Raw genomic sequence first — 20,405 nt, 5'->3', positions numbered from 1 at the left:
TTGAGCCGGCTGCTGGAATCCAACCTCATGGACAGAGCCTTCAGACAGCATTTCTGCCACTTGCCACTCTGCACCACAAGAGGCTCTTCTTGTATGTGTACATACATACAATGGAAGGTATTTTGCTTTTAGCTTAGGCCTTTTTAATCCCAGCTCATTGTGCAAGCAGCCTGGAACCTGAGAAGAGCTCCTAAAAGGGGCAAGGCCCAAAAAAGGTAGAGAATGGCTGGTTTTTGAAACAAACTCACATCCTGTCACAGCTTAGCAATACCATACAAGCCATGAAGGGACCACTGTTTTTAGCATTCTTTTCCATGACAAGGGTGCACTCAGGAGAAACTGTATACATGTTGACAAAAGCAAAACCACTCTTGACATCTGGTAGTCCCTACACCAGATCAACAAATCTATATAGTCCATACTTGCCCTGTGGTTCTGTTTGGCTTTGCAGGGCCAAGATAGCCTTGGTTGTCAGTTCAGATATGAGCAAGCTCTGCATAGGGATGATTTTGATTTAGCCCCAATTGGTGTTGGCACTTGAGTCAGTGAGATTTTTACTTCATTCAATTTTCCTATCAGATGCCAGGGAAGGCGGTAGTCAGATTTTCACTGACTGGCATGCCATGGGCTACATTGTAGGCCCTTTCTGCATGCAAAGTTGTGCATTCTCTAGTTCCCCATATCAACTGAATTCCAAAGACAGTTTGGAGAACCATTTTAAAAGCAGGAAGCATGAAATGCAAACCCATTTTGCCGATAATGAGCAACCAAAACTAGGGCTTGTGAATGGATGATTCCACTGATTACTTTTAAAAACTTGTCAGAATTTATAGCTTTATCATGGCAGGATAATATGCCATCTGCACAATTCCTTGAAATGTGCTGCTCTTTCTGAGATATTACCATTTCAGTCTGCCAGGCACCATCTTTCCCCCCCATCTTGGATTAATGGCAATGGTCTTGAGACTCTAATAAGATACGATCCCTCTAAAACTTTATATAAGTAGCAGATTGTCATATGTATATTACTGATAATCCTTTGAGGCAGCCTATAATTTTGTGGAGCCAGGGGTGAAAGTATAACTTTCCCCATCTCATTTGATTCTACTCATTACAGCATTATTAATTTATTCAAAGCAGAGACCTCCGAAGGATAGCCTGTTCTCTTTCCTTAGAAACAGAGTCCAGCTTCCTCAACCCATCACCAGACTCTGCCAAGACAGACTTCAACTAGGTTAGGATGCCAGCTGCTGACAAAGAATGCTACAGCAGGATTCCAATGATCTGGCTCCCATAGCTTACTATTTCACATTTGTCTACTAGACCAGGGGTAGTCAAGTCAACCTGTGGTCCTCCAGTTGTCCATGGACTACAATTCCCATGAGCCCTTGCCAGTATTTGCTGGCGGGGGCTCATGGGAATTGTAGTCCACGGACATCTGGAGGACCACAGGTTGACTTGACTACCCCTGAACTAGCCAACTTCCTGTCACAGTGTCACTTGATTCTGAAGCCCCTACCTTTGAACATTTTTACACTAAAAACAAGAGACAAGAAACCAGATGCAAGATTCCAATTAATCACTTTAATGCCTAAAATGTCATAACATTAGATTTTGGGTTCTGATGTTCGGTTCCGCACATCCCTCTGGAAAGGATTGCAGCGTCAATCCTATGGGAAGAAATCAGAAGCAAGGTTAACCTGTGGGTTGAGCTCTAAAGCGGAGCATATTTTGGAGAAGGAAGAGATCAGACCCTAGATTCTCCATCACACATCAGAGAGAGAGTTCAAGGTGGAGTTATCATCATTCATTCATTCCTATAATAGGTATAAAGTCTGTGATCGACATACAGGAATGCCACCCACCTTTCAAAGGCCTTTCAGTTTTTTCAAGTTAACTCCTAGGAGACAAAAGCATTAGTATAGATGAGAGAACAAAATGTGCCCACACACAATGCATCAAATCACTGTACTTCATAGAGAAGATTCTACAGCAGCCAGTATAATAACATTTCTGAATCTGCATTGTTTTCTTTTGGTTCAGCATTCTGCATAAAATTTTGTCTTCCAGGTCAATAAGTTACCAGCATGGGCTCTTGAGTTTTATTGGGACTCAAATGATCGCTGAATTTGTCTAAGCTTTTTTCTGTTTGCTGAAGTTTGCCAAATATGACTGATACCACTTTTAAGATCTCGTCTCATTGCCACAACAAACCCCAAAGGGTTTACACAAATTAGTATATGGGGGATCTTTCAATTCCAGGAATCCTACAGAGCTTAGCCAAGATGGAACATGGAAATATAACCTCATTTAGTTATCTAAAGAGCTTGTAGCCAGATACGTCAGATAGGAGCGAAAGACAGATCACCACTGTACATCTGCTGAACTATGTTGTCATCATTGTATCTGTATTGAGCTTCAAGTTCTTTAGTTACTATGAGCAGGGGAAGGCCTAGAAGTGGACTTATGGAAACAAAGAAAGTCAGGCATTTGCTTTTAACACCGCTAACTTGTTCCAGTAATCTGGGCCATATAAACACAATAAAATACTAGTGATCTGGCATGAAAATATTGGACTACAGTGACTTCTTATAGTAAGGTTTCAACCCATAGCATATAATACCTACCTAGGCAGTAGAAAACAGACTCCTTCCAGAACACCGGCCCGTTTAATCTGTAATAAAATAACAAACTTTGAAGTAGAATGGTTGGGTTTTATACTCTGTTTATTCTCAACCTGAAGTCTCAAACTGATTTGCAATCGCTGTCCCTTGCTCTCCCCCCACAGCGGGCATCTTGTTAGATTGGTGGAGCTGAGAGAATTCTGAGAAAACAGTGCCTGGCCCAAAATCACCCCAGCAGGCCTCATGTGGAGGTGAGAGTGAGGAGCCAGACCTAGTTCTCCAGATTAGAGCCCGCTGCTCATAACTGCACCATTCTGGTGCTCAAGAAAAAGCTTCCAATGAGGCTGCATCATCCGTTCTGTACTGTTTCAGTATAGAATGCTCATCACTCCCTTTCAGAGAGATTCCCATTGTTCTGTACAATTTCATCATTAACAGTACACACATTCTGCATGCTCCAACTCTGTCTGGAACTTAAGCTAAACAGGCATATTCAGGGTGGAAGGTGGGGGGGTTGTGCTTTTGGGCTCCCAGCCAAAAACAGATCTCTCATCTTTAAATCTTTAATTAAAATGAAGATAAATGTTAGACATGCATCCTTCTCAGAAATGCAGGTAGAGCAAACACTTCAGAGCTGTGACAAGAGTATAAGCTCAAAGGCAAAAGGCGACCCTGACAGCAGCACCCCGGTCTCACTTTGCGGACCCGCCTTCCAAGTGTTATTGCTGGAACTCACCAATATGCTGCAAAGCAGATCCCTCCTCTGTCCATCGAAGACCCCACTACAGAAAGGTTACATGCATTGTGTTATTCCTCCTATGTTAATACTTAAAACACTGTATTTCATTTTAGCACACTACAAGTCTCAGAGTGTAAATTAGACTTGAGGAGAGGCCTTGGTGAAGCCTGTTCATCTGCATCCCCCTAGAAGTTGCCTTCAGCCAACACCAATCAGCACAAACAACAACATTCCCGTGACATTTCACTATCCATACAGGAAGCCTCAGTTTGTTGTTTTCAGAAAACAGTTCTGTCCACTACTCTTAAGACATCATTGGCTTTCCTTGTTCACCCAGTGTAGCTATTATTTACAGTGGTGTGGCATTTTGGGAAGGATTTCTGCCATTTCTGACTCTAAGCAAAGAAAGGAAGTTAAAAAAAATTTTTTTTTATTCTACCCTTATTTGGGTATGTTGATCTGTCACCTCCCAAAGTGGCCAATAATGGGGCCCGGAAGGAATGAGGGGTGTCTTCGAAGTGTAGCAAGCTGACATAACCTCCTGGTGCCTCGAAGCCTGAACAGCGTTTCCAGAGGGCAGATACAAAAGAACTCCAGTCTCAGAGAGATTGTGCAACTGCCCATGAAGGGAGGTGGAAACAATTGAACATATATCTTTTTCCGATGCTCTTTGTATCCCACAGTCTGCAGCAAGCCACTTCTGGACAGGAATCCATACCGATATACCACTCAGAAGCAGACTGGTCCAAGGAATTACTCATGGATGAAAAGCCTCATTCCAGATAGCACATTTCCACGCCCACGTGATTCAAGCCAGTCAGAAAGATAAAATGCAGCCACTATCACCATTGCCTCCTTTTAGCTAATTTCATGAAAAATTTCAATTTTTATATCGACTTAAATGTTTTATCTGCATTCTGGCCTGTAACTGTATCAATAAACTTGTCCATGGTCGAAAGGTTGAACAAGGCTGCTCCAGAAATGCATGCAACTAAGCTTACAAAGTAAGCATCCATTCCTAAAGAGCAAGACACCAGCTAGAAACTTACCAAACTTTCTGTTGCCATCTTGACTGCTGGGAGAATCCTCTTCTAGTTGTACTTTAAAATGACACATACAAAAAAAGTATTACACCACTGGATCCACATAATTAAACAGTCCCCAGCAGGTTTTATGTATGGTCCACTATCAAATTTTGCCTTTATTCCATGGTTAGGAAGCAAATTTCAGTTGGGAGATACAGAAAAACATCTTGGCCAGAGCTGAACATTGGTACGGCTACCCGATAACAATACACATACTTTGATTGCTACTACCCCTATGGAAGTGCCTGAACTTCAATGACCATTACAATTGTAACCTCAGTAAGTGGAACGGTATAGGGTTAATATCACAAACTCTCATCTGGCAGAATCTAGTCTCATCATTGGTTACAAGGGAATTCCAAACAGCCTCTTATGGGACAAATACAAAAAACGTACCCTTACCCCAGATTTGGAGCTCCATTGCCAGAACCTGATAAAGGAACAAAGAATTAGTTGGCCCTTTATGCCTGCAATGCTAAACAACTGATTAAGTCAGTGCAAAAATAAAGGCACAACAGCAGTGACAGGGTTATTCAGCAAGATTTCATCCACATACAGATTTCGGATCAGACATTTAATCCTCATCATTTGGAACCCTGCCAACTGGACTCCAAAAAAGACCCCAAGCACATTTCCCAAAATGATTGCAGGCACCATCCTAATAGTTCTAGGCCAAGTCTGATACAGGAAGAGCTGGGATTTTGTAACCCGCTTTTTACTACCCGAAGCAGCTTACAATGCCTGTCCTTCCTCTCCCCACAACCAATGACCCGTGAGGTGGGTTGGGCTGAGAGCTCGGAGAGAACTGTGACTGGCCTAAAGTCACCCCAGCTAGCTGCACGTGGAAGACTGGGGAATCAAACCTGGTTCCCCAGATTAGAGGCTGTCTCTTAACCACTGCACCAAGCCGGCTCTCAAGGAATGGGGCTGAAAGCAAAGGAAAGGTCTGACCATAAAGAAAGGCATGCCGGCAAATAACTACGGATGTAATGGCTAATATCAACCCAGTGCTGTGCTCAATGAAAATAAGGGGGTTTTTTTTGGCTTGCCCTTACAGCTATTACCTTTTAAGGATGCTCATCAAAACCACAGGGCACTCTCCAGTGGACTGTCTGGCAAAATGGTCATTTATTTAACTGCATACTGCGCACATCATTTCAAGCTTTAAAACAGGATCCTTCAAAATCTACTTGATTTATTCTTGCACTTCTCCACGAGTCATCACGGCCCATGGGATTCTAAGCTAAAATCAGCATCAAAGCATTGTGCAATGGAGTGGCACATCTATCTAATCAACAATGGTGTTGCTGTGTACTTTAAAAAGCATGTTATCGTTGACTCTCAGTTTAAAGAATCACTCCTAAAGGTGTGTGTACGGCTTTGAAAACAGCTAGAATGGGCTTTTCGTGTAATTCAATATTTTTTTCTAAAAGTAAACGAAAGTTCTGCAACGACTTACCATTATCCCCAGCATCACTCCAAAATTTTCCAAAAGTCACCTGCAGTCCAGGAAAAAAGGTTTGGTGTGTTATTTTTTTTTAATTGGCATGACAGAGAAAGTTAGCCTACAGAAGAGGAAGTGCAAGCTGATGCCTGAAGTCAGATAGAGCTAATTACAGACCTCCATGGTTCAAGTCAGGTGCTTTTTTTCCTACTCATCACACAGGCTGCTTGCATTAGGTGACCATACGGGATGGCAGAACCTCAGGCATGCTGGCTGACCACAATCCATGTGGCATTCAAGGAATAAACAGCCACAGCGGGGCACCTTTAGAAGAATACCACTATACCTTTCCAAGCTCTCCCTAACTAGTTTATCAGTCTTCTGGGCAGGCAGAAGGCGGATTATGATCTATTGATAAATCCTAAACCCAGACTCCTGATGCTGCTGACTCAAGACCCAAAGGAAATGTTGCTGCCCATTTCTCCCAACACAGGAGAAAATAAAGAGGATCAAGGAGTGATCCTTCCCTCCCCTGGCATCTTCCAAGATTCAACCTGATTAAAACTTCTAGAGAACTCAAAAACTCACACAAGGTTGCATTACGTTCGCTGCTTTTTAAAAATTCGTATTCACCATAAACTCACCTTCTTTCTGTATCACAGCATGCCAACTGAAATCCTACTTTGAGTTCAGCTGGATCGCAAGGGCCTGGCAAGGAAAAGACAGTTTTAATCAGCATTTAACCTTCCCATTTTATTTTTTGGCAATTTTTTCCCCACTGTATCAGCGTAGACTTAAATTCTCCTCATAGTGATCAGAGACCTGATTCAACATCATGTACAGTCGATTCGAAGAGCTTGTCACCTTGGCAGTAAGAGGCAATTGCACTAGCTCAGATAAAGTGGCTCCCGTCCAAATTTGCCTGCCTCAGCTAATTTACTTTAGTGCTGAGCCGCAGGACTTAATCAAGACAACTGCATCTTTCTCAGCGCAATACCATTTGAGAAAGAAGACCCTCAAGGATGGTACAACTCACAGTAACACACAGTTCTTGTTTAAACCCCAGCCAGCCAATTGCTTTCCCTCCCCCACCCCTGACCACCCCCTCCCACTTCCCTGAGGCTTGGAGGCTGCAGATCCCTGCTGGCGAGTTCCCTAAAAGCTGCCTGCAGCCTTTGCGGGTCCTGGGGGGGGGGGGGAGGCCATCTGCAGAGTTCTTCCATTCGACTCCCTTAAGGGCAGATCTGCACTGCAGTTGAACTAAAAGCTTACTATGTGCAAAACTGCTAATAATGCTCTTAATAATGTAATGTGATGTGACTCAGGAAATAAATCTATGAAAGTATTTGGTGATCTTAAGCGGCGGTTGTCAACCACCGGTCCAGTACCAGGCCGCTGGCGGCCACGCCTGCATGCGCGTTTGCACATAGCTGCTGTGCATGTGCGGCACCTGGGCCGCCAGCTCTCCTCCAATTCTGGAGGAGGTCCTCAACCGCCAAAACGGTTGGGGACCGCTGATCTTCAGCATGCAGTGGGGTCAATCCAATGCCTAGGTGAGATGCCCTGCTCATGTGACAAGCTCTGTTCCTGCTTCTGCTACAGAGTCCATTTTTCCTATGCAACATACCTCTTTGGTCACCCAGGACTAGGCCACATGGAGCAATCTATAAGAGAAGGGTAACTGGGTTACATGAATAATCAACCAAAGTGTTTCTAGCTTATTTGCAGTTCTGTACACCTAACGGGGAGAAAAAGCCAGCAGTTCATAAACAAGCCTTTGTTTCATAGTTGCACTTGCTCAGTGAGAGCATATCTATTTACTCAGAAATCTATTTAATCACAGCCAAATAAAAGCAGACATTCTAACGCAGGATTCCCTGACTCGGCACCCCATCCACTTCTCAGAAAGCGCCTCTTATGGCCTGCCTTCATTTAAATAAAAGATTTCTAAGGCTGCGAAATGAGGATGCATCAGATAGGAGCGAAAGACTTCCAAGTGTTCATCACAGACTGTCTGCTGAACTATGTTGTCATCATGCGCAAACCTCATTGGGAGGGGCCTCCTCTGAAAATACCTTGCAGAAGAAAAGCCCGAAAAACACTTTTGACAGTCAAGTGTTCAGACCCCAATTTCTGAAGCATATGCTAAACAAATGCAGCCCCTTCAACACTTCCATCACTATTGTAAAAGTAAGTCTTACCAGGATATCCATCTTTCATAAGGATCAAGCCATCAATAAAAGCCTGCAAGAAAACCAACACCAATTAGACCGATAGTAATGTAAGGGTCGAAGTAACTTTTGAAGCGTGTTGTGCCTCAGTTTTTAAAAAAGGTGGTTATGCATTCTCATCACCCTATTGATCAAGAGTAGCAAATAGGTGTCATCATTGTGGCACACTGTAAAGCGGCATTTACAATAAACATTTCCATCTTTTTGAGACAACCAACAGTCATTTTGGTCTATATCAACAGTAAGTAACAAATTTACCTTTGCAAGTAACATGGTCTTGGTCTCCCAGAGCTGCAAAGAAAACAATGAGAAATTAGGGATTTTTGCCTGTTCTTTTTGACAGCATTTGGTATCCCCCCCTTTACTGATTTTACAAAATCAAGACAGGAAATGCACATTCTATACAAAAAGACTTCTACTTTACAGTTCACGAATTTAACTAGGTTTAAAATTATTGCTACTTAGTGAAAAGGCATGCAAGGAAAAATGTATGCTAGTTTGGAATAAGTTGTTGGGCTCCATTACTCAGAAACAAGTCATGGGCTACTTGTTTTTACTCAAGTTTCCAAATTCTTCAACCTAAGCATTTTGCAACAAAAGACAGATTAACAAAAACTGTTTTTCCCTAACCTAAGGTGTTTCAAAGCAGCTTACATTCACCTTCCCTTCCTCTACCTTCAACAGGCACCTTGTGTGGTAGGTGAGGCAGAGAAAGTTCTGATAAAACTGGCTGGCCCAAGGTTTCATGCTGGCACACACGTTCTACACCTTCCCCAGTAACCAAGAAAGCAACAAGGATGGCAGAAAAATCTCATCTCAAGGTCACAGAATAGCCAGAATGAACAGGGCACCATGGACTCTCACCCTTCCCTTCTAAAATACTCAGCAGAGATGGGGCAGATGATTGAACGTGGCCTCTCCCCTTCAGCCCAATGAGATCAAAGAAGGATGCCAACCGACTACATGGAAATAAGTCACAGGAATTCCACCTGCTCAATGAAGGCTGCTATCACTATGACTGAAATGCTACTTATTCATAAGTTTTTAAATTTGCTTTACACTGTGAATATTATTTGTTTCTTAATTGTTAATTTTAGCTGTATGTAAACTGCCTTGAGCCATATGGGAGGGCAGTATAGAAATTTAATAATAATGGAAAGATATTTAGGTACTCATCTCGCAGACAAATGTTCAGCAGGAAGGTATGAAAGGCCAAGGTTAGAACAAACAGTGAAGGCAGGAGAAAGGCTCCTGTTCCTTTTTTTTTTACACCTTAGGGCCTGCTCAGAGACGTTGGCATTCATCATGCATTCAGATGTCCCTACCAACATCGTTTTTCATCATGTGCAGGCAGGCAGATCAGTTGAATAAGAGTCCTTCACCACAATGTTCCCGAGTCTCATTAAGTCCTTGGCTAAGCTCACATGAGAGCTTGGTGAAAGCTTTCATAAGAAAATTATTGCCCAATTAAATCATGACACTAGCCCACATCAGCATTTTAAAAAGGTTGTAAATTTCAAGCCCCATGTGTATCCTTATACAATGGCTATAATGTGTCATGTGCATATGAACAGGCCGCAGCTATCACTAGAGGTCTGTGTCGCTCCTAAGTTTGGGGCGTTTTGCCTGTTCTGCAACTCTCCTGAATTTAACTTATTTGACTACATGGAAGTGCTCAATGGACTAATTAAAATATTGAAGAAGCAATGGGAAAGGTTCCAAATCTACAAAGAGCAAATTCATAGTCTGTGAATTTTACTTATTTAGGTTTATAAACCTATATTAGCATTGTTTCCATCTGTTGATTAACCGATTGCTTCAGTCACCTCAAGTAAACCGTCATTTTAACATTAATCAAATAATTTTGGATGCATTAAGTTTTTAAGTGGAAAAGCATGGCTTTCACGGCCTGGTGTGCCTTAGGGCAGTGGTAGTCAGCCTGTGGTCCTCCAGATGTTCATGGACTACAATTCCCATGAATCAACATCTGGAGGACCACAGGTTGACTAACCCTGCCTTAGGGCAACCCCCTTTTCCTTTTTCCCCAGGCCGTACCCAACCAACTCGATCCCACTCAAAGACTAGAATTTCTGTCTCCTACTCCACCCCGCCCACGTTGTAGACTGCAACTGGCCAACTCTGCAACGTTCAAAAGTGCGCACACTAGCACGCAATTTTAATTCACTTAAAATAGGAATTCATCGGTATTTGCTTGAAATAAAACCAGCCGCCACCCTGCGTTTACAATTCCCGATGCCCTCTAAGCCCCATCCAAAATGAAGGCCCAAAGCGAGGGAAAAACAACGCGTGGGGGGAGGGGAAGATACAATCCACTTCCATCCTCCCCCCTGCAATGCTCTCCACGACAGGCGACACAGCCTAAAGACCCCACAATGCCCCCACGCAACGGCTGAAACCATATTTACGGGAATCCCCCTCCGCAACGCGTGCTTGAATGGCGCAACTCACCCTCCCTAGCACAGCGCGGCACCACACGCTCCGTTCACGGACGACGAAAGAAAGAAGTAAGAGGCGGGGCCACCTTTATATAGGCCGCGGAGGTTCTCGCGCTCACGTGACGACAGGCCACGCTATTTGCATTTCCCCGCCCACTCCCCTCGCCCCTTCTGCTCTCGAGGCTCGTCCTTCCACGCAGGCGCACTGGCCACGCCTAGCTCTGCCCTGGCCTGCCGATGGCGGGCTCATTCCTATGGGTGTGGCCACCTGACGCGAGGACCGTTCCGCTACGGCGGGGGAAAGACTAGTCAATCAGTGATGGGGGGGACGACTTGGGGGGATGTTCTTCCGGGGCGGGGCTCGTTCTGGGGGTTTCGCTTCCGGAAGGGTGTTCGGGCTCGTCCCACCCCCCCAGGAGGTATGTAGTCGGTATATTTCGGTCCCCTCGGGAAAGGCAGAGCGGCTTAGAAAGTGGTTGGCGCTGCCCGGTCACTTTCCCCTCGCGCGGCAAAATCTTGCCAGGTGGGGTCGAAAGTATCCCCCAGGCGGGGGGGATCCCCCCCCCAGCTTCCAGCCCCACTTTTCTCCCCACGTCTCTTGCTTGCCCCTGCGAAAAGTGTTTCTTCAAACAGCTAATCCCCCTTGAGCAATTTCGTCTCCCTTACATAGCCCGAGGAAGGTGGTCCCATGTTCTTTCCCCGCCCTGTAAAGAATGTGGATGCAAGTTGTAAAAGAACGTCTTTGTGCCCACCCTTCCCTCGTTTGTTATTTCGGGTTTTTCGTGGGTTTTGCACAGGGCTTTTTTTTGCTTTTAGCACGCCACGTGTTCATCTAAGTCAGCGTGTTGAGGGGGCTTGGAATGTTAGGTATTAGGGCAGGGTTTGTGTGTGTGGCGCTTTTTAAAGTGAGGAGACTCTCCGGAGGAAGGGTGGGACGAGAGAGATAATGCTGGGAGGGGTTTTCAGTAGGGTTGTACAGCCCGGGTTACTTTTATGTAAACGCCGCTTTCTTTAAGGAAACTTGATTCTGCCTGTGCTGGGCTGAAGCCTTAGCCCTGTTGGATCAAGGTTTTCCGACCCAGAAGCATGGGAACAACGGTAGATTATTTATTTATTGTTACATTTATTTGCCGCCCTCTCTCTGGTGACTCATTACAGGGCAGAGCAGATTCAGCAGGTCTTTGCAGAAGCAGCCTGTAAATTCCTGAAATAAATAAAATAAGGGGATGAGATACGATGTTGAGAGTCTGTGGTGGGTGAGTTAAGACTGTTGTAACTTTTAAACTCTAAAATTGGGCAAGTTCTTGGAGCAGGTCCCCCGCAGAAAGTTTCCAGTATAAAGATACTGCCTAATTATCTTTAGTGGTGGTGGTGGAAAAGTGTTGTCAAGTCAGAATTCACAGCTGACTTACAACGTTTTCCAGGCAAGAGACAAACAGAAGTGGTTTGCCATTGCTTTTCTCTGTGTAGCAGCCCTGGGCTTCCTTTTTGGTCTCCCATCCAAGCACCAAGGAGAGCTGACCATGCTTTCGGAGACCTGATGAGATCAGGCTAGCCTGGAGCATGCAGGACAGAGCTCATATGTAGCCGTTAATTTAAATTGTAGTGGATCCTTGTAGTTTTCTCCAATGCTTCTCACAGCGCTAAGGAAAACCCCTCTCAGTTTTTCGAAGTCTGATACTTCTGCAGTTTGTAGCAGCATCTGTGGCTTTTATGTACACACAGGTTTTCCACACTGTGACTGTAGATTAGCTATTTCTGTATTGGGAATTATGAATGCTGAAAGGGAAGATGATATGTTACTAAGGAGCTGGCCTCCCACCCTTATTTCCGCTGCCTTATCCATGCTGCTAGAGTATGTAGAAGTACAGTTTGTACGACCGTGTATTTCTAGTTCCATTGCAGTATTTGATACCTGCTGCCGTTGCTATCCTTTTGCCCATTATTTTCTTTCCCAGGTCACAACACTAATGGCTAGCCTATTAGTACTACCTCCATGGCTTGCAAAGAGCTGCTTTGTAATTACCATCAATCAAGAGCCACATTTACTTTAATCTCTGGCGTAAATTCTGTGCCTCAAGGAGACCTGCAGCTTAGCTATTCCCTTGGCAGTTGCTGTTTCAAGGTAGAAACTAGAACCCCTTTGGGCAAGAGCCTTGCCCACTTTCTGAAATATGGATCACATGCCACATGGATGAGCAATGCACAGAAGAAATACAAGTGGCATGACAAACAGCCAAGTGGTTTCTGAGCTGCCGAGTATCACTAAGCTAGGCTCTGCTTCCATGTGGGCAGTATGGTACATAGCCCAAGACACGATCAGTTGACTCCAGAGTATTTCCACATGTCAACAGTTCTCAATATTGTTGTGAATTCAAAAACATAACAGCAACAGGACATCCAGGTTAGTTTTTCCTATACTCCTTCCCTCTGCTTTTTTAGATCAGCAAGCTGGGAAGTATAGAGAATCTAGTAATTCATGATAATAGATCACTGCAGCATTACTGTGTTGTTGTTTTTTAAGCCAACCATTGGCACAGGACAAATGGGGGTCGAGTCAAGGAAAATGGTACCAGTGTGAGTGGTACCATAAAGTACACTTGCCCATCTATATGGTACACAAAAGCTGTCTTTCCAAAAACAACATGATAAGCCAAGTTTGGGAAAGATTCTGCCAAAGTAGAGGAAAAACCATTAAGTGGAGCATTAGGTGAAAACATCATATGGATGCTCAAGAAAACAAAATTTGCTCCAGTTTGGATGCCAAACTGAAACAAAACCTCTGTGTAGATGCAGCCTCTAAAGCTATTTTGAATCAGTGGAAAGGAAAGGAATCGGTAGTATCCAAACAACCGCAATCCTGCTGAATATTTCATCTGTCTTATACAAGGCATGCCAGGTGATTTTTGACTGTAGGAAGCATAATATAAAATTTAGTTTTTAAAAAATGGGTGTTTCTTTTCTTATGGAAGAATGCAGTGCTGAAGTCATGCATTGGAGAGCTGGGACTTATAAGTGGGACATGCTGCTGTCAAAACTGGGTCACGCTGATGGCTGAGTGTACAACCTTGTGTGTCTTTTCTAAGAATAGGAAAAAGGAGGAAGATGTGTTAGCAGAGGCAAAGGAGGAGCTTTTCTGATTTTTATTAGTAGTGGCTACATCATTGACTTACTAGTTATACAGAATAGCAGCACTTGGTCCTCACCTTCCCAAGAACGTTAGCCAATAATGTTGGACAATTTCTCCTTATTGCTATTTCCCCCTTACTGTGCATTATAGCGTCAGTGTATCGGCAGTGTCCACTAATGCAGCTGCTTTGAATATCTTGATTCTTGCAAATGTGTGATGGGTGTCTACTGGTTCTAAACAGGTTGGACGACAGTAAATTCCTTTCTATAAATAAATACTTTATTTTTATATCCCACCCTTCCAGTGGACCTCAGGGTGGGTAACAGTGCAACAATATATAAACATACAAAGAATAAAAGCATAAAACCAAAAACAATCATCTCCACTTGCCCAAACAATTTACAGTCAGATGGGGGAAGGGTAGAGTTTCCAGAGTGGTCTTTCTCATTTCCCAGCACTTGTTAATCTTTCCGGTCCCTGACCACAGGCCTGGCGGAACAGCTCTGTCTTGCAAGCCCAGCAGAACTGGTTAAGGTCCCAGACGGCCCTGATATCATTTGGCAGAGCATTCAATCAGGCAGGGGATTTTTGGTCCTAGAACCCCGTAAAGGCTTTTCATCTTATTTAGAGTTTTGCTTTCCAGCAGAAAATGTAGCATAAGTAATTTACTTTGCTTTGAGCTCAACATATTGTGCATTTTGTAAATTGGTCTGAAAAGTTACTACTGTTCTTGTAGTATTGTAGCCTATGATGCTTGTCGAACCTATTGTTGAAGTCTGCAGACCGAAACTATACTTGCTAACCATGAGAGGAGCTTAGCTGGACAGACCAGTGGTCTATCCAATCCAGTCTTTCTCAAGCAGCTTTTCATGAAACCCTGGGGTTTCTTGACAGCCCTGGGAGGGTTTTCTGAATGGGTGGGACTTAATTAAATCTTAATATATTTTTAAAATGTGTTAAACATTTATTGGGTGATGTGACCATATAGGGTCATGTTGATCCCTCCCCAAAAATGGCCATTGATGGGCCTGGAGGGGGTAGGAAGAGGAGGGGTCCCCAGTGGGCACGTACACAGCTATGCTTACCAACCATATTATGTATGATCATGCCACTTCTGGGGTTTCTTAAAGCCTGGAGAGTGTTTTTGGAGCTTCTCAGTGGTAAAAAGGTTGAGAAAAGCTGCTATAGTCAGTTCTGTTGAGCAAGTATCTATGCATTTTGTCTCTTTCCCCTGATATGAGCACATATCAACTCAGTCAATGCACATGTATTTAAGCTGCCTGTTGTTATACAACATTCTCCCCTGGTTGCCCGCCTTAATTCATTCTCCATTGCAAGATTCCCCTCCGTTTCAGTTAGGCAAGTGATTGTGTGCCCCCCAGTTCGAAGGTATCTTTTGACCCTGATATTTTCACCCATAGTAATACTTTGAGAGAGTCTGTTCAGATTAAGGGTTTATTAGATTCTATGATGATTTCTTTGACACAGAGCTGTGCCACCCCTAACATCTTTTGTATATATCCAGGAATAGATATAGTATAGATACTGACTTTTGCCCATTCTATCAGGCATCCAAAATACGCACTATTCTAGCTGTAGTGCATTTCCTTCTGTGAACCTCAAGCTACATGCTCCTTCCTGGAGCCCGTTGGTCTTCTCAAACAGATGTCATTTCCTTGGGATCCTTTCGATTAGAAGTTGTGGCTCATTCCCATCTAGATTACCTGGACCAAATTAGTCCAGAATCATTTAGGAGATACTCTTCCCAAACCAGATTCTCTCCAGTTGCTATAGGCTTTTCTTCAAGGGTTAGTTTAAGAATTGTCCTGTGACCTTTATGATGTTGTGCCAGTTGTCTAGTTGGGCTTCTGTTCAAGTACAGGGGCAGCTCCTCTCAAAAACCTCCCTTACTGCCTAATTAATTGAAACTTTCCACCCAGCAGCCTTTCTGTTACTTTGCCTATCATGAACATTAATCTTCTATAGAGTGAATTTTCCCTTTTCCTTTAGGAACTGGATGACTAGACTTCCCAGCATCACTGATCTCAACGTGCACCATGACCACAGTACATTCTCCTGCCCCATAAAACTACTGGCCAATAGAGTAGCATTTGGAGCTTTCCTTCCAGGCAGACAAGTCACCATCAGGTCAAAACACCCAATGTCCTCTTGCCCCCTCTATCCAGATTTCTCTATCTGGGATTCTTTGAAGAATCAGTTTTTTCCTCTTCTCAGTCCAATATCCTCCAACCTCGAGACCTTTGATCTGCCTTGACAATGTATTTATTTAGTTATATCCCACCCCTCACTTAAAGTCTCGGGGTGGCTAACAATAAGGCAAAATGCAACACAAGTAAAACATCATAAAATATTATAAATATTATTTGTATTTTTAAAATTTATTTATTAGATTTGTATACCGCCGCTCCCAGCAAGCTGGCTCACGGTGGTTCACATAATATAAGCATCATATAAACTTCTAAAACATCTTACAACATCCCCAACATACAATAAAATCCCCACAATAAAACACACCCTTACAATAAACTACATGAACAACAACAGTTAACAAGCAAACAATTAAGATGGCTGTAATAACAATTACTTCTCCCATATATACTCATAGCTAAGGCGTGAGCAGGGTTACAAGCATCATGCAGTTAGATGGAGAAAAGAGATAGGGAATAGATTTCCATCATCCATTATAAACATGATTATTAAGAACTAACAATTCATACACAATTCATATTTGGCCATCCACTGATTGACAAAGCCTAATTATCTTTTTATATATATATATGTATGTATGTATGTATATATATATATACACACACACACACACACACATACACACACAGTAAAATACGTGCTTGGATGATGCCACAGCTCTTAAATCAGCCGTGACTTGACAGCACGTTCCACCGTAAAATAAGTGGAACTGTACCATTGGCAGCTGTGTACAGTGGTTTCCTCACCCTGTTGGCCAACGTGCAGTTGCTCAACTCACTTCCTCCTTACCTTTTTTCAGAGGCTTTGTTGCTGTGATTTCATCTTTGGTGCTGTCTGGCTCTCAGACCTGGGAGTTGCTCACTGCAGGCCATGTTGTAAACTGCCCTGAGCCACAAGGGAGGACAGTACAGAAATGTAATAAATAAATAAAAATCAATAAAATAAATAAGAATGACAGACCTTCCTCTCTCTTCTTGTAGCCACTCATAGGAATTGAGGGCTAGCTAAGAAAACCAGTGCGTGAGAGCTCTTACAAAAGAGTTGAAGAACAGGTGGTGGTTAAAGGAGGGGTGAATTAGCAAATAGAACTGCTCTGCTGTGAAACTTGGAAATTAAACCCCTGCATTGGTTGGCCTTTGGATTCAGTCCTAGGAACCTAGTGTAGCCTAAGTCGAGCTGCACATGATTTGTCTAAAGAAACCTGTTATAGAAATAAACTCGTCAGCTAGGGATGCCAACTTCCAGGTTGGACCTGTGGAATCCCCTAGAATTACAGCTCACTTCTAGGCAACAGAGATCAGTTCCCCCAGAGAAAATGGCTGCTTAGAAGGTGGACTGTACTGTATTATGCACCATTGAAATCCCTCATCTTCTCAAGCCCTGCTCTGTCCCCAAAATCTCCAGGTTTTTTCCAACCCAGAATCAGCAACCCTACCCTCAATCCTGGTCACCACCTAATCTTCAAATCAAACAAGTTCTGGGCTGTTTAAAACCTACCCATTTGTTCATGTTTAATCAGTTCTTGACAATTTAAAACTCATATTTTAAAGGAAACCTTTCAAGTCTTGGGGCTAGGTGTCCCTGAGTTGTCTCAGCAGCTGTAACCGAGTGTAGAGAGTGCACAATTTTAATCATTACCCCCTCAACCCTCAGTTGTTGTTTTTACTTCTGCAAGTGTTGGATTTGTGTAAGCTCTATTAATATAACGTTTGCATACCAAAACACTTTCCTACAGAACACAACTCCTTATCTTCAAAGCAAATCCAGAGCAGAGAATTGACCCCTCTGGTGCCAATGAGCTGGTACAGCCATTTGGCCTTCAGACAAAACAGACATGCAGATATAGATAACACTACATTAGAACAATTTGGGAACCAAAGATAGGAGGGGAGGGTGGCTACCAGCCACCAGAAAACCATAGTAAGGGTCCCTGGAAGAAGCAGACATGTAGCCCAGGGAGAGGGGCCACATGATGGCAGCTTTGCTTGGCACAGCAGGGTCTTTTAGTTGTTCTGATTCATGGAAGGGTCTGTTCTTCTGTTATCTACTTGTGGGTGCTTTTAAGTAGCTACTGCGGTGCTGCAGAATAGTCTTCCACAGGGGGTTAGAAGGTCTGTGTGTGTAGGATCTGTACCATGGAACTCGTTAGAAGGGGATTAGGCTCTTCAAGAACAGGTTTTTCTATGCTAAAAAGTTTTTCTAATAGCCGTTTAATTTTGTTGTTTAATTATGTTTTCAACCATTTGAATAAATTCAGACTTTATATACTCTTAAACGACCAGGGTTTTTGGCAGGGGGGGCTTTTGTGCATCCAGGCTTAGTATTTAGCTACTATTCTTGCTTTAAAGAGGGATGTTTTGCCCCATGGAGTGTTGTGCAACTGATTCTGAGCAACAGGGCTTCTAAGGGTCGCTTGTTATGTGCCTTTGAAGAACTCAATGCCCTTTGAGTCATACTCATATCTGAAAAAAAACATGTAAATTTGCCATGTGTTTTCAGGCCCTATTGTTTTCTTCACGTAATATGGGAAGCCAGCCACAGAGGGAGACTCTTTTCTAACACAGTCTGTGGTGGCACAATAAAATCAGAGTCCAGTAGCACCTTTAAGACCAACAAAGATCTATTCAGAGCATGAGCTTTCAAGTGCAAGCACTGTTCCTCAGACTATGAACTCCTTACATCAGGGGTAGTCAACCCATGGTCCTCCAGATGTCCACAGCATTTGCTGGCAGGGGCTCATGGGTATTGTAGTCCATGGACATCTGGAGGACCACAGGTTGACTACCCCTGCCTTACATGACAGGGAATATATAGCAAAAATTAATTTTGTCAGTCTGTACCTGTGCAAGTTTCTTTGTAAGGTTGATGGAGTTCCATTCCAAGCGGCTAGATGTGGTGCCTTCCATAAGGATAGATTCAAATGGATAGCCGTGTTGGCATTACTCATCCTGAATAGCCCAGGCAAGTCCAATCTTGTCAGATCTCAGAAGCTAAGCAGGGTCAGCCCTGACTAGCACTTGCAAGGGCAATCTCCAGAGAATACCAGGGCCATGACGTGTGAACAGGTGATGGCAAACCACCTCCAAACATAGATTCAAAAGAGTAGCCATGTTGGTCCGAAGTAGCACAATAAAATCAGAGTCCAGTAGCACTTTAAGAGCAACAAAGACTATTCAGTGCAAGGAGTCTGACGAAGAGTGCTCACACTCGAAAGCTGACGCTCTGAATAAATCTTTGCTGCTCTTAAAGGTGCTACTGGACTCTGATTTTATTGCACCTCCAAACATCTTTTGCTTGGCAGCCCAGACAGTCTTAGGATCTCGGCATAATGCAAATGCCATATGATAAATAACAGTAAATAATATGGTGCCATTTTTCTTCATTAGGGTAGCTCCGCCTGCCACTGGGGCCGTCATGGAGAAAAGTGGGAACATCCAGCTGGAGATTCCCGACTTCAGCAACTCTGTCCTGAGCCACCTCAACCAGCTGCGCATGCAGGGCCGACTGTGCGACATCGTGGTCAACGTGCAGGGCCAGGCCTTCCGGGCCCACAAGGTAGTGCTGGCCGCTAGCTCGCCTTATTTCCGAGACCACATGTCGCTTAACGAGATGAGCACGGTCTCCATCTCCGTCATCAAGAACCCCACCGTGTTTGAACAGCTCCTCTCTTTTTGCTACACCGGGCGAATATGCCTCCAGCTAGCTGACATCATAAGCTATCTGACTGCCGCCAGCTTCCTGCAGATGCAACACATTATCGACAAGTGCACACAGATCTTGGAGGGCATTCATTTCAAAATCAACGTGGCTGAGGTCGAAGCAGAACTGAGCCAAACCAGAGCAAAGCACCAGGAAAGGCCTCCGGAATCTCACCGGGCTTCCCCCTCCCTGAACCGCTCTCTCAGTCCCCACCACAGTACTCCAAAAGGGAGCCGGATGGGCCAGGTCAGCACAGTGCTGGACATTCGGGAACTGAGTCCTCCTGAGGAGTCTACGAGCCCTCAGATAATAGAGCAGAGTTCGGACGTGGAGAGCAGGGAACCCATACTGAGGATTAACAGGGCAGGACAATGGTACGTGGAAACGGGAATGGCCGATCACGGTGGGCAGGGCGACGACGACGTCAAGGTGCTTGGAGCTGTACGGATCAAAACGGAAAACCTGGAAGAATGGCTGGGGGCCGAGAACCAGCCGTCTGGAGAAGACGGGAGCAGCGCTGAAGAGGTCACTGCCATGGTGATTGATACCACAGGCCATGGGTCAGTGGGACAGGAAAGTTACACCCTGGGGTCATCGGGAGCAAAAGTGGCCAGGCCAACCAGCACTGAGATTGAGAGGTGAGTTTCCTCCAGTTTATGCTGATTTCCCTCCCAGAGTGGGTGACCCTAGAAAAGTATGGGGGAGGGTAAGGCTCGACAAAAGGAACAATGAGGCTGATGGGGAGGGTGTTTGATAGCAGAAGATACC

The 20,405-nt window shown here is 44.1% G+C and overlaps 1 protein-coding gene, 1 long non-coding RNA gene and 7 other non-coding genes across 12 annotated transcripts in view; 1 reads left to right on the top strand and 8 right to left on the bottom strand.

Annotated features, from left to right (window-relative positions):
• Positions 1-1,564: 1,564 nt before the first annotated feature.
• LOC143835223 (uncharacterized) lies at positions 1,565-10,715 on the bottom strand. The gene is made up of 12 exons (XR_013230043.1): positions 10,593-10,715; positions 8,382-8,414; positions 8,094-8,136; positions 7,520-7,556; positions 6,537-6,600; positions 5,908-5,947; positions 4,851-4,878; positions 4,413-4,463; positions 3,361-3,406; positions 2,628-2,674; positions 1,866-1,900; positions 1,565-1,670 (listed from the first exon to the last, which is right to left on the bottom strand). It is a non-coding gene; the product is annotated as an uncharacterized LOC143835223 (long non-coding RNA).
• On the bottom strand, positions 2,335-2,409 carry LOC143836955 (small nucleolar RNA snR60/Z15/Z230/Z193/J17). The gene has a single exon (XR_013230865.1). It is a non-coding gene; the product is annotated as a small nucleolar RNA snR60/Z15/Z230/Z193/J17 (small nucleolar RNA).
• LOC143836944 (small nucleolar RNA SNORD79) lies at positions 2,986-3,064 on the bottom strand. The gene has a single exon (XR_013230855.1). It is a non-coding gene; the product is annotated as a small nucleolar RNA SNORD79 (small nucleolar RNA).
• LOC143836966 (small nucleolar RNA SNORD75) lies at positions 3,624-3,684 on the bottom strand. The gene has a single exon (XR_013230875.1). It is a non-coding gene; the product is annotated as a small nucleolar RNA SNORD75 (small nucleolar RNA).
• LOC143836952 (small nucleolar RNA SNORD47) lies at positions 4,721-4,795 on the bottom strand. Its single transcript, XR_013230862.1, has one exon. It is a non-coding gene; the product is annotated as a small nucleolar RNA SNORD47 (small nucleolar RNA).
• LOC143836965 (small nucleolar RNA SNORD78) lies at positions 4,978-5,041 on the bottom strand. Its single transcript, XR_013230874.1, has one exon. It is a non-coding gene; the product is annotated as a small nucleolar RNA SNORD78 (small nucleolar RNA).
• LOC143836954 (small nucleolar RNA snR60/Z15/Z230/Z193/J17) lies at positions 7,856-7,938 on the bottom strand. Its single transcript, XR_013230864.1, has one exon. It is a non-coding gene; the product is annotated as a small nucleolar RNA snR60/Z15/Z230/Z193/J17 (small nucleolar RNA).
• Positions 9,403-9,478, bottom strand: LOC143836953 (small nucleolar RNA SNORD74). The gene has a single exon (XR_013230863.1). It is a non-coding gene; the product is annotated as a small nucleolar RNA SNORD74 (small nucleolar RNA).
• A 230-nt stretch (positions 10,716-10,945) lies between the features above and the next one.
• Positions 10,946-20,405, top strand: part of ZBTB37 (zinc finger and BTB domain containing 37) — a 32,457-nt gene continuing 22,997 nt past the window's right edge. For 3 of the 4 annotated variants that reach the window (XM_077332538.1, XM_077332537.1, XM_077332535.1), the window contains exons 1-2: positions 10,946-10,998; positions 19,325-20,275. In XM_077332538.1, coding sequence (XP_077188653.1) covers positions 19,353-20,275 — 923 coding nt within the window. In that variant the 5' untranslated portion in view covers positions 10,946-10,998; positions 19,325-19,352. Of the gene's footprint in view, positions 10,999-12,847; positions 12,984-19,324; positions 20,276-20,405 lie in introns of those variants that run through there. The other variant, XM_077332536.1, reaches the window with a different exon arrangement.

Source organism: Paroedura picta, chromosome 4, assembly GCF_049243985.1.
Source record: "Paroedura picta isolate Pp20150507F chromosome 4, Ppicta_v3.0, whole genome shotgun sequence".
Lineage (NCBI taxonomy): Eukaryota > Metazoa > Chordata > Lepidosauria > Squamata > Gekkonidae > Paroedura > Paroedura picta.
Note: the sequence above shows the minus strand (reverse complement) of the source record. Positions and strands in the feature narration are given on the sequence as shown.